Source organism: Daktulosphaira vitifoliae, unplaced genomic scaffold (genome assembly GCF_025091365.1).
Source record: "Daktulosphaira vitifoliae isolate Bord-2020 unplaced genomic scaffold, ASM2509136v1 Scaffold_1, whole genome shotgun sequence".
NCBI lineage: Eukaryota > Metazoa > Arthropoda > Insecta > Hemiptera > Phylloxeridae > Daktulosphaira > Daktulosphaira vitifoliae.
The window spans coordinates 52,929,101-52,942,920 of NW_026099572.1; the positions used below are offsets into that span (position 1 = coordinate 52,929,101).

A 13,820-nucleotide genomic window follows, 5' to 3' on the forward strand; every position below is an offset into this window, starting at 1 on the left:
CAGAATTTTATTTAACATAAAAATAAACAAATTTTTAAAACAAAAATTTATCACCCTAAATAAATATATCCAATTATATTAAGCACGTATTTAAAAAAAACTTCAGAACAGATTATGTATTTATTAATTTGAAAATTTGANTAAAAAAAACTTCAGAACAGATTATGTATTTATTAATTTGAAAATTTGAAATAATAATTTAAATAATGTTTATTTTAGATTAAATATCATGTGATACAAAGCAAGAAAATTTTAAAATAAATGAAAACTTAAAATAATTAATTTTCAATTCTTATTTATCAATTATGACACGAGTTTTAACAATCATCGATGATAGGTGGGATTAAGTCACCTAGTGAACCTCCAACCTCTTCTGAAAACTTTCTCCCCAAACTTCTGAAAGAGACACGTATCAACAATATAAAAACATTATAGATTTATTAAATTTACTTGGTATATTTATTATTATTAATGATAACTTGATTTTCCTGTATGTCTACTTAATCTATGTACTCATAAAATTTAATTCTAAACCTTATATATTTTTGTTGAAATTATTAGTTTCCTTCCTTGATATTTTCTCTGACACTCTTAAATAAATAGATGTTGTATTTTTTTATACAAATATAATTGTGAAGATGGTGGATCACTTCTTGCATATATTTCGTTATGTGGATTGATCAAGCGTAGTGAGTGCCTCTATAAATATATGACTGCATCTGTTTCGGGATGCTCCTTATTTTAGGCTTTTTATATTATATTTGATCGTGGTTCAAAGGCAAGAAGTGATCACTAACGTCACCATTATTTCTTTGTTAATCGTAATTTATTACATTTTCATCAATAATGATCTCTATATTATAAAATACTACTATAAAATAATACTATCTAATATAATATTTTAGACATAGTTTATTACCCTACATCTTATGTGCTACCTTTACATATTGTTTATTATTTCCTGTTNAAACGCTATCTTTTCATGATTACTGTGTATACATATGATGATAGTGTGTATACATTACAAACTTGGCATAAATACCATGATAAGAAATTAGATAAGGCAATTATTACTTATCACTCTCATTCAAAAGTATATTGTATTAAAAAACCTAATCTGAGATTAGAACTTTGTATCAATAAGTATAATTTTTTGTCTTATCTCAATTCTATATATAATAATACATTTGAATAAAAAAAATATAAACAAGATTATCACAAATTGTTTTTGGCCTAATATCAAATAATATTCTTTTTATTATACAATGACTAAAATTCAAACAGTTTTATTTTATTTAATATTGTTTTTCGATTAGGTTATTTATGAATTACGATAAATCACAAATGTCATATTGAAATTAGAAAATTTGAAATAATAATTTAAATAATGTTTATTTTAGATTAAATATCATGTGATACAAAGCAAAAAGATTTTAAAATAAATGAAAACTTAATAAATTGAAGCTAATTTCATATTAATATTATTTTAAGGTACATGTCCATTATTGTAATAAATTTCATTATATCTTAAATATGATTTAAACAAGTGTTTTGGATTCTATTTTCAAAATACATGAAATTAATTAATTTATTTACATTATGGCAATATAAAAGGGGTTAATAATATTCGATTTTTATTATAGTTATTTTCGTTTTACTCTATACAGACAATTCAGTAGTCTATACCAAGTAAGTATTTTTAATTAAATATACCTTAAAAATTTTAGTAGTATTAGTTTTTTAAAGATATTAGCATTTAAGTTGGGTTGGGTTTAATTTTACGCTTAAAATAGACGAATGTTGAACATAAAAAATAAATTTTATTAAAACTTATGTAGTTGGGCTAGTTTTATTTAATTTATAATTTAAATGTTATGTTCCAGATAAATCAAAATGAAATTCTTTAACGTTCTTTTTTTCGTATGTTTCGTAATAAGCATGCTTTCGTTTTCAAATGGATTGGCCGATGGTGGTAAGATGTTACCATTAATTAATAATAATTTTAATTTTATAAATTAAATATAAAATTTTGCCTCGTAAGCGCTATTTGAACTAATATGTCTAGGTTTAAATTGCCGTATAACAAATTCTCATCAATTTCAATAATTAGTTTAATTAGTTATGTATGATACACTTTTTTGATAACTAATGTTAAAAAGTATATTATTAAACATAGATAACTTCATTGGTGAAACAATTTATCAATTTTTCAGAAATGATTATAATTTTGGTTAGAAAATATTTTATATCTTGTTTTTCATCTTGTTATCTTGATTTCAAAATTTGTATAAATTATGAAACGTTTTTGATGTAAATATTTTTTATTTAATAATGGGATAATTAAGCATTAGTAGTATAAGGTAAATCAAAGATATTATCACGTTTCATACAATTTAAAGAATTTGTCGAAAAAAATGTACATAAAATATTATTACTTCATTATATCTCATCGTAAATTATTATTAATAAAATATTTGCACTTTTTTTTTTGATAAAACCTATAACTAACATTACTTTATTTGATTAATGAAATTGACCAAACAGATGATTCCAAACCCTTGGGGCCATAATGTAATTGTAATAATGGCAGCAGAGCTGGTGAGTATTATCTATTAATTTCGTTATTTAAGTTAATTTTAATCTCATTTTAAACATAAAGCCTTTACAAAAAAATAATCTCTGTTTTATTAAATGAAGCGATTATACGTGAATGGTACTAGTTCCTAAACAAAATGATTTTTGTCATTATTTTATGCTGTAAATAGAAACGGCGTTTTCCTTCTTCTGTAAAATTAATTTTTTGTGAATTAGTACCTTAATAAAATATTTATAGTTAGATAATTTTTTTTTTGAAATACAAACTTTATACATTTATATAAAAATATTGTTTTTAAAAATTTTAGATTCAGTACCATTGAAATCTGCCAACCTTGAATCAGTTCCACTTTAAGTATTTTAAAATATTAAAAGAAGCATATATAAAATAAAATTACACCAATTTCAGTTAAAAATATTAATTTCTTTTAAATGTATTTTCAACATTGTAAATTTTATAATGATTTTACTATCAATAAATAATTTCATATAACAGTCTAATCGGATTTATTTTGTTTTAATTGTCTGCTCAGACATGAATAGAATACCTTTTCTTGTATTTAGTTAAATGAAATCTTAGACTTTACTCATCTTCATTGTCACCTCGCAGTCGTATAACCCATCACTCCAATGTAAACCGGACCGTTACACACACACGTTATCGTTGTGGTGTTAAGTCCAACAAACGGGCAGCGTTTAATATCAACAAGTTGTTATAATGCGTTGATTACGCGGCCTGTCTTTTTTACTTTATAACACGATAATTTAATTTTAATTTTAATTAATTGTACATAAACCGTACTCTTTGTTGTATTACTATTGTTGTTTTTTTTTTTTAATATACGGCTCCACGCCACTACTTAAGCAGTTCGGTTTCTCCTACGTTATTGTGCTACGCTTCAATTGAGCCATTGCCAATATACAGAGTTTCCCAACACTCACTGACAACTCAAATAACTCTTGATCCAGTTAATATTTATTTTTTTTTTTAAATAATAATTATTTGGTCTATAATTATATATCAATAATTCATTATTTTTCATTTTATTATAAATATTGATTATTTTTAAATTTTAAATAAGATGTAAAAACAAATCTAAGATAGCTATTTTATAGAGTAGATTAAAAAAAAATTTGGTAAAAAAATGTCTTATAAATATGCAGTAGTAAATATTCTGCAGCATTTTAAATTTTGTAAAAGTTTGAATTGACATGTATTATTTTATGGTATTATACATTTAAATACGTATTGAGAAAAGGACAGAAGTAAACACTATCTTTCCATGATGACTGTAATTTGGAGGAGTGTAACTTTTTACTTGAAAATTACTTACGCTTTTGAATGATAAGTAGTAATAATTGCTTTATCAAATTTCTTATCATCGTACATGTATTTATGTATTAATACCAAATTTATAAATATAATAGACCTTATACTTAGTATAATATAAATCTTGACTCGTGATAAATAAATTCTAATTTTAGTTAGAATAAGTAGTTTCATCTCTGAAAAGATAAAATTACTTTTTAAGTAAAGGCATTGTTCGTATTTTTATTTGAATTAAATTAAGTCATTATAACATTAACAGTTTTCATGGAAAAATCCATACACATATCATATTTAGTGTGAAAAGATTGTGTTTACCTTTGTCCTTTTTTTATAAAACATAACCAGCGTTTGATACTGTAGAATAAATGTAGAAAAATTCGAATTTTTACAAAATTTAATATGTTACAGAAAATTAATTTAAAACATTAATGAGAAATGTTTAATTTCAAAAGCTTTTTTATCTTTCTACATATACCCATACTTTTCCTATAGTTTTGTTCCACTACATTGTTAGATATATCTCCCTAGAGCACAACAGGGTTGATAGGTATATCAAATGCTTCAAATAATTTTTGGGTTACATTATCACGATTTTTAAATTAAAAAAATGATCTGATAAGTAATATCAATATACTCTTTTAATTTTAATTAATTGTTCATAAACATTTGACCGTACTCTTTGTTGTATTACTATTGTTTTTTTTTTTTTAATATACGGCTCCACGCATAATTATTGTATAATCTTTTGTGAAATATTTTTACTAATTATAACGTTATTCAATTAACATTTTACCACATTAACCACTGTAATTATATAATATATTATATTATAATAACATGAAAATAACAACACGTTTTTAATTGTACGTTTATTTTTATTAATATATTTATAATTAATATATACGTATATATATTTAATTAATTGTTCAACTCGAAATTTGATCCGAAACAAAAAAACACACTTATTGTTATGCATCTATCATAACAATATGAAATAAATAAATGCAAGAGGCAGAACATATCACTAAGTATTAATAATACGCGTTTGCGTACTCATACTTCATTAGCTATTATTGGTTTACCATAAATAAATTTCCTTAGTTTGACCGAAAAATTTATTCCTTATTATTTTCTTAAATAATTTGATTTTTTTGAAAAATTATTAGTTATGCCTCTATTGTACGTATGTATTTCATACCTTGCCCCGGTTGACGACCCATCCCGCAGACCTCGGTGGAGGAGAAGGCCGTTGCTCCAATTCCATAGGCGTCGGTGTAGGTGGTGATGGTGTTGTTTTACGTTCTTAAAAAAAAAAAAAAACGTTTTTTTAACATATGGATATAAGTCGTAGTTTTATGTATAACTACTCGGGCATTCCCGATTTAAGTGGCCACCACTCTTGCACCTCCAGCACACTGCGAAAATTATTATCATCCGTCATCAATATGGTATGGGTGCACGATTAATAAAAGTATAAATTAATAAGTGCACTTACGTTTCGGACCCTTGCGCTTTTTTTTTAGCCCCTAGGGCTTTTTCGAGGTATTTTCGCCGTTGGGCCGCATACGCTAAATATGTTGCACTTAATATAAACGTGTCTCATTTTGACTGAATAACGTAACTGTGATATAACGCCAAAAGATTTTTCAGCCCGGGAATTCTTTGCCACTCCCAGGTCGGACTTTGGACTCCGTCGCTTTATAATCCCCGAGAGTCGCCAGCATTTAAACCGAGTTCAATCAGACCCCGCCACCGCGATCGAACAGGGCTATTCAGTTATTTAGGTGTACTTCCGAACCCTAAGACACTGTTTCGTGTTTTTACGTTTATCGTAAAACGCGAATGCCTAACCACGGCACATCAATTTTTTTTACTCAAGATTCGCGGCAGGAGTTTTTCGTCACGCGCGCAAATTGAACTTTGGACCGTGCGACTTTTTATCGTCCGTGTCTTCGGACCACGACCCGGTTTCGGTCGTCCTACCGATATTACTTGCATCGTCATGTTATCATTCCAATCCGACGTTCATAATCAATCGAAAAGCCAAATTTTCATTTTCATGAATACACGTATGCGTATTCACAAAAAAGGATATTTTTTAAAAGTGTATTTTTGTTTTTTTTGTTACGCTACTTAGTATATATATTAGGGTGGCTCAAAAAAAATCGATCTTCAAAATGTTTATGAGATACCTCATAAATATATTATATACATTAAAATAATCATTTTATGAAAATTTGAGATTAAAAAAAAAATTTTTACAGGTCGCTCAACGCGTTTTAAGAAAATTGACCAAAAATACTCAAAAAAACATAAAATGTCATTATTTATTCAATTTTTGTTCAAATTTCTTACTTAGTACATCTAAATTGTTCGTTTTTTAATGCCGAATAATAATAATTAGAAAAAAAAATTGTAAGTCCTAAATTGATTGCGTAAAGTTCATAAAAAGCTCAAAAATATGGTTAAGTTCAACGAACTGTTAAGTAAACCAAAAAATTTTTTTTTTTCATTTTTTTTTTTTAATTTGANATATATATATATATATATATTAAATATTGAATTCGGCTTAAATATAACGGAATCTGTTGTACAGAAATGGCGCGCATTCTACTATGAAACGGTGTACTTTTTTTTTTGTTTTACGAAAATTGCTAACATTTGTTTAGCGACATTATCGTGCGTCGTCGTGATCATTATGTTGTCTATTCAGCGTGGAACGGCGTTTCTGTTACACTGCTACGGTATATGTTTTCTACTTAGTTTGTATTTTTTTAATGGTTTTCCAACATTTATATTTTTTTAAATTCCATCCGGAACTATTATTATAAATTATTAAAATCGATTTTTCTCAGCGTTATTCGTTGCGATTTATTGATATATATATATATTCATTTGTTTGACACTATTTTAGTCGAGTGACGGGGTCGCTGAGGGTGTACACCGCCACCGACACCGTCGTAGCCGACGACGACGACGAGACGGCCAATTTTCCTGTAGAGTTTCTCAACACTCTGGAAGCGGACAACTTGCCGCCGTACAGGTTGACTCTGAAGGTGGACGCGATCGTCATGTTGCTGAAGAACCTGGACACGGCCAGACGACTGTGCAACGGCACCAGACTGGTAATACTGAGTNGACTGTGCAACGGCACCAGACTGGTAATACTGAGTTCAGGCAACATAATTTTAAAGCTAAACTGTTGACAGATCTCGACGCCGAGGAGACAGTCGTTCCGATCGTTCAGACGAGGACGTCCGGGGACGGCGACATTCCCTGCCGCACGCGCCGTAACCAGTTTCCCGTGAGGCTCTGCTACGCCATGACCGTGAACAAGTCGCAGGGGCAGACCTTCGATCGTGTCGGCCTGTCGCTGACGGTACAGCCGTTCGCCCACGGACAGCTGTACGTGGCGTTTTCGAGGGTGCGCAACCAGAATTCCATCAGGGTGTACACTTTGTCGGCCGTGGAAGGACAGTGCGTTGTGAAAAACGTCGTGACCAGGAAAGTATTAGAATGATTTTGATGTAAATCATGTTTAATGGCGACATTGAACGCGATCCCGCGGTACAGCTGGTAATCGAATGTTTTGAACGGATTAAGTGGTGTAATCCGGGCAAAATGCTCGATTTTGACGGGCGTGACTTGAGCGTTTATGCGAATATTCTGTCTGTGTCCCCGTGTGTCCCTCGAAACGGCTATTTTCCCGTGCTGTGTAATTGCCATTTGAACCCCAAATGGCATCTGTACGGGCGGGGAAATTTCCGTTTTGTGCGGAGAGATTGTATGACAAACTATAAAACTTAACTATTATAAAATAATGTATAGTATTGGTCGGTTGGATATAATAGTGCTCGTGTGATAATAATTATAAAAAAAATGAATTATTAAATTATAATTACACAATATCTAAAATTGTAGTTTTATCGTTATATTTCCAATATGCTTGGCTATATTTAATTTGTGATCTGAAAATGAATGGCCAGAGATACAAATAATTAAAAAAATTAAAACATCACAGTAAAACTAATAGTTTTGCAACTTATTATGTGCTGGTTGATATATGTTACTAACGAAATTAAACAATTTTTGTAGTTTAACGTAGAATATATATGTTAGCTTATAAGAAACTTGTTAATAGTTACTACGGATACACTTTTTTTTTCTTATATAAGCAGACAAATTTTACGAATATAATTACTTCTTTAAAAATTTTTAATTTAAAGTGTCTATCTTCTTAATTGTTCCCAAATTCAACATCGTGCAAACCTTTAAGTTTTTAAATAATTTTTTAAATAATCCATAACGATGAAAACGAAGACTCAGAGATTATTTGCTCAACTCAAGCGTTTACGTGAAAATCCTACTTATCCGTTTATAACGCCATCTTTCGTCCATATACACAACTGTAATAATAACATGTCTGCTGTTGTGTCCACTAGTAAGAGTTTATCAAAGGCCAATCCAAAATGTTCGTCAACAAAATCTGTATCAGAAAAACCGCAAATGAAGAATCCACACGGCGTTCCTGTTAAATCTACTTCGACACATATTAACAAATCATCTCCAAAGAAAAAAGTCGCCGTCGATGGTAATGAAAAGGACGCAGTCGGACCCCAGCCAAGATCAAGTACGAAAAAGCTTAGATCTAAGTCGGGAATTCCGAAGGAACCTTCTAAAAATTCATGCTCGTCGAAAAGACCAAACGCTTTCGACGACAATGGGTCTTCTAAGAGACCTAAATACTCGAGCTCTGTCGAGTTAAGCCCTAGTGCGGATGGATCTAAAAAAAGAACAATCCCAAAGGCCATTTCTTCGGCGTCAGATTCGGTAAATGAATCGCAGATCTCGCAAGATTACAAAAACGATTATAATGGTATAATTTTGATTTATTTGCTACGAAACACATTTGCAATATTTGTATTTTTAATTTCTATATATTTTTTAATTCAACAGGGCTTTCCTCTAGCTCAGCACAACCTACTGACCAGCGTAAAAATTTGCCCACTAAGAAAAGCTCCACAATCTTGGAGGGAAAACCGTCTAAGAAAATTGTTTACTCGAGCGCCGTCGAGTTCCTCTCGGCTCCTGATAATAAATCTGATGGTAAAATCATGTTGAAAATCACAAAAAAACCTTCTTCGGATAAATAATTTTTAATTTCTAAGGTCTGACTACAATTTTAATATTCTCATTTATATTTTTATAAATTAATTGTATATTAAATTAATATTATTCATATTTTTTTTTACTTAATATTTGAGATATTCTAATTTTTTTATTTGTTACATATATTGTCTCTTACATTTTTCCAATAATTTTTTATAATCATCGTGTAATATTTATTGATTTTCTATATCTTAAATTTGTTTTTAACTTAAAATTCATTTGTTACTATAACTATTTTTAATAAATGTATACAAATATCAGCGATTCTGTTGTATTTAATACTGACATGTTCAGAATTTAGAAATAATAGTATTTAAATTAGTAAATAAATTAGTATTTCCACTATTATTATTAATTAATGTATGTTAGTATTTTCGCTTATGCTGGTTCATATATGTTACTTATGAAATTAAAAAGCAATTCTTGTCGTTTTTCAAACGAAAAATAACATTTTTTTCATATAAAATTGTATAGTTTCATAAAATTATGTGTTATTATTAAAGTTAATTTGAACAATTACTGAAGTAAATCAGATTAAAGTTCTTTTAGCGGTTGTGCTAGTCAGTTATAGTTAAGTAACACAATCTATGTGATCAATTTTTAATTACCCCGATTTACTTTATTTTGTTACAATCTGTTTTCTGTATAATTTAATATGTTTTATGTTTGGCTACAGTGACAAAGCCACTTCAAAAGGATCGTAATGAACGGTTTGGTTAACAATGAGCGTTAAACTTTTGAGCTTATATAGATTATTAATTAATAGGATGTGTTGAAAATATATGTTATTTGTGTTATATTACTGATGCTTAATGAATCACGTTAAATGTATATCAAATAATTATAACAGGGTCATTTTTTTATTAATCTACATAGCATGTAGACTCAAAATAATAACAATGATATTATTATATATTTAAGAAAACTGCGTTAAATATGTTTGTCTAATAAGCATAGTACTCGTATTGTTAGAACACAGTTTCATTACTATACATACAGAATGAATGATTCATCGATGACCACTATTTTTTTCCTAATATAATAATAATATTAAGATTTATCTTAGTATTATTTCTTCGGTATAGTATCAGGGGAACGCACAAAAAAAAAAAAATTCTAAATAATTTTAACCAATTATTCTTGTTGAATTTTGTTTTTAGACCACAAAGGTACTCTCACTTAAGTTATAACTTCTAAATCTAAGAGTACTAGCATTGTAACAATCATTTTTTATAAATTTTGTTAGACGTAAGAGTGTCTATTTCCGGATACTTAGCAAAATCTCGTAATTCATATTTTTAATCGTTTTTCTTTTTTTGTAAAACTTTTGAAACGAGGTGTTTTATTGTAAATATGTATAAACTACTTTTTTACGAATATTAGTATCACAAGAGAAATATTTCATGCTAAATTTAAAACGTTAATGTTTAAAAACTTAACCTTGTTTCTACAGTTACAAATACAAATTTAAAAATCTTTTGCTATAAAATGATAAAATATGACTTGAGATTTTTCACACGCAGCCGACGATAACATAACGACTTATAACATCCCTAAAGAATATATTTTGAGGCAGATAACCTCAAAACAGAGAACAGAGTACCTAGTTATGCTTATATGAATAACTGAAATATCTCATTTATACACCACATACATACGATAAATATCTAATTGTTTACACGTATGATTGAATTTTTGTTAACACTTTTAAGCGAATGAAATTAAGAATTTCATATAGGCAACCTCATCGACGCGTACACGCCAAATTGGTGTATGCGAAGTTTAAAAAATAAAACGGTGAAATGGTACCAGGAGTTCATGAATAATAGTCGTATTTTTGATAGCCACCATTTTATAAAAGTACAAAAGTATTGGTCGGTTAAATATATTTATAAACAGTACCAGGGATTTAGAAGGTTAGTTTTCATTTACTCAAGGGTCGAGGTATGACGGTCGGCGTCTATTCTAGTAGCCGTTATAGCCATACGACGCAACGTGTTGGTTGTGAGCAGCTAGTGGCGTAGAGCTGTTATTCGTCAAACAGCTATGCATCAAAATTTACGCTTAAAAGATGATCACACACACCATACCATTGCGCTACCACCTGTAATGTAGTGTAATTATTCGTGTAATTATTTTGAATACACATTCATTGCACTCGCAGACTACTTGTTAGTATACGGAAAGCTTTATTTTCTGAACGATGTCCACTTATCTGTGTTTTTAATGTTCAAGACACAATACCATGTACATTGATGTGGACAATAGGTATTTATTTTAGCTTCGATGCGAAGCTGAGAAGGTATTAGTTTTAANGCTTCGATGCAAAGCTGAGAAGGTATTATTTTTACTATGATGTTTTTTTTTTTTGTGTCTGTTACCACTTTTTCTCAGCTCTCACCAAACCGATTTCTTTCAATGATACGTCAAAAGATCACAAATCGTATCTTGTCGAAGACATTACCCTCAAAAATTTAAAAACATTCCCTCGTTCCCCGTAAATGGGGGAAACCTTCAAAAAAATTACAAATTTAAAAATCGCTAATTTTCGAAATTTTTTCAATTTTTTTTACTTAAAATTACTATAACTTTTTTAAAAATAATCAAATCAATATAATTCTTTTTTTTATAGATCCATGATGTCATTACCTATCATTTGGTATATTTTTTTTTTATATGTGACCCTTAACTTGCCCACAGGGGGAGATTTAAAATGACAACTTTTTCACAAAAAATTAATTTTTTCAACTTGATTTTTGAAAATGTTCCGGAAGGTCTGACATTTTTATATATATCTTAAATTAAAGTTAATGTAATATACTTTATCATGAAAAAAAAAAAATTTCGGACTTTATCTTATCTTCACGGTGAAAATGGCTACCGTAGTCTATTTTTGTGTGAAAATTTTCGATTTTGTATTTTCGATTTTTCACTTTATTATGCTATAACTTTTTGAAAAATGTATGGATCAATACAATTTTTTCATGAGAAGTAGTATTTATGTACATCTTTCATTCGACATACTGTTTTTTTAAATCCGACCATTTCCCTTAATACAGGGGGGGTTCAAATCTAAAAAATGCATGTAGAAAGTAGAACTTTTTCAACTTAATTTTTGAAAGTGTTCCGGAAAGTCTGACACTTTTATATATATCTTAAATTAAAGCTAATGTAATGTACTTTATTATGCAAAAAAAAAAATTTATACTTTATTTTGTCTTCAGGGTGAAATTGGCTACCGAATGCTATTTTTGTGTGAAAATTCTCGATTTTAATTTTTAATTTTTAACTTTATAATGCTATAACTTATTGAAAAGTGTATGGATCAACATAATTTTTTTATGAGAAACAATAATTTTTAATAATCCCTTTTTTATTCGATATACTTTATCTGAATCAGGATATTAATAACGAACTAGCAGATTATGTTGCTTTTGGAATAATCCACCAATTTTTTTAAATTGAACACTATCTAAAGATTTGCATCAAAGCGTTTTTTTTTATAGTGATTTTAATCACTGTCAGATACCATAATACTTGATCCAACTATGCCACGTCACCACTGTGCCGCGACCCCCTGTGCTGGGTTTTTTTTATTAAATGAATCTGTTTATTTTTATCTCTGTACATTTATGAACCGCACTATTTTTCCCGCCATATTAATAAGTGCTAATATTTTTTAAAACAATAGTTCAAAAGGTGTTATCAACTTATCGTTTACTTAATTAGATAATTTTCTTAATTTTAAGATAATTAATCATTTATATTTTCATTTAAAAAAATTAAGTTCATACTACTTTTAAGTGAAAAGAAAGGGGATAGGATCAATTTTTTTTTTTCAATATTAGAACGTAGGATACTATGAATTTTTGAAAAGGAAAAATGATAATATTTGTATACTTTCTAATGAATAATAATTAAATAAAATATTATAACAACCTAAGTGGACTGTATATAAAAGAATTCACAATTCTACAATGTGATAATTAAAGTTTTTATAAAACAGTAAGTAATATTTAATAAAACAAAATAATTTTTATTTAAAATAACATTATTACAATAGCAATAAACTATTGATATTTCAACAAGGAAATATACATATTAGTAGTGACATAGTATTATACACTTTTATATAGTAAATTAACTAAAAAATTACTTAATTTAATAGACCCTAATTCCCCAAAATGTAATTGATATTTCTTTGACGCCAATTCACGTGTGCCATTCTAAATTTTACTGATATGAAGCAAATATGCTTAGAAAAAAAAACTATAGAGTATCACACCGAAAAATGATAAGAAAAGAAATTCATGTCTCAGGGTTCTATGGCATTCACTGAATGGTATTGATAAATCCAATGAAAGAAACTTCCAAAAACTTGAAACTATAGCAATACAACGAATAAAAAATCTACAAATTTTACTGCAAAAAAAAAACCGACATAGTTTTCAAAAAATTATATACCATACAATGAACAGGTCCTTTTATTGTATAACATAAAACCTACAACTGTTTTACTTTAGGTTCTATCATATTAAAAAATATATAACTGCAAAAAATTACTACTTATCTCCCCTGCGATAGAACAAACAGATGACCGGGTCATCCATACGTGCTAACATATCGCTCCGTTGTATGTTCAACTTTCAACTATCTTAAGTTAACATCTCATTTCAACATTTATTTATTTAACAAATCAAATTTTTCTAAAGACTAACAATAGAGA

General features: G+C 28.4%; 1 protein-coding gene and 1 long non-coding RNA gene across 2 annotated transcripts; both read left to right on the forward strand.

The window, feature by feature from the left end:
- Nucleotides 1–1,543: 1,543 nt before the first annotated feature.
- Nucleotides 1,544–3,096, forward strand: LOC126895732 (uncharacterized). Its single transcript, XR_007701708.1, has 4 exons — nucleotides 1,544–1,689; nucleotides 1,884–1,972; nucleotides 2,545–2,598; nucleotides 2,904–3,096. It is a non-coding gene; the product is annotated as an uncharacterized LOC126895732 (long non-coding RNA).
- A 5,083-nt stretch (nucleotides 3,097–8,179) lies between these two features.
- Nucleotides 8,180–9,090, forward strand: LOC126895727 (uncharacterized). The gene is made up of 2 exons (XM_050667923.1): nucleotides 8,180–8,801; nucleotides 8,882–9,090. Exons 1-2 carry the CDS (start codon nucleotides 8,234–8,236, stop codon nucleotides 9,076–9,078), a joined length of 765 nt encoding a protein of 254 aa, XP_050523880.1. The 5' UTR covers nucleotides 8,180–8,233; the 3' UTR covers nucleotides 9,079–9,090.
- The last annotated feature ends 4,730 nt before the right edge of the window (nucleotides 9,091–13,820 follow it).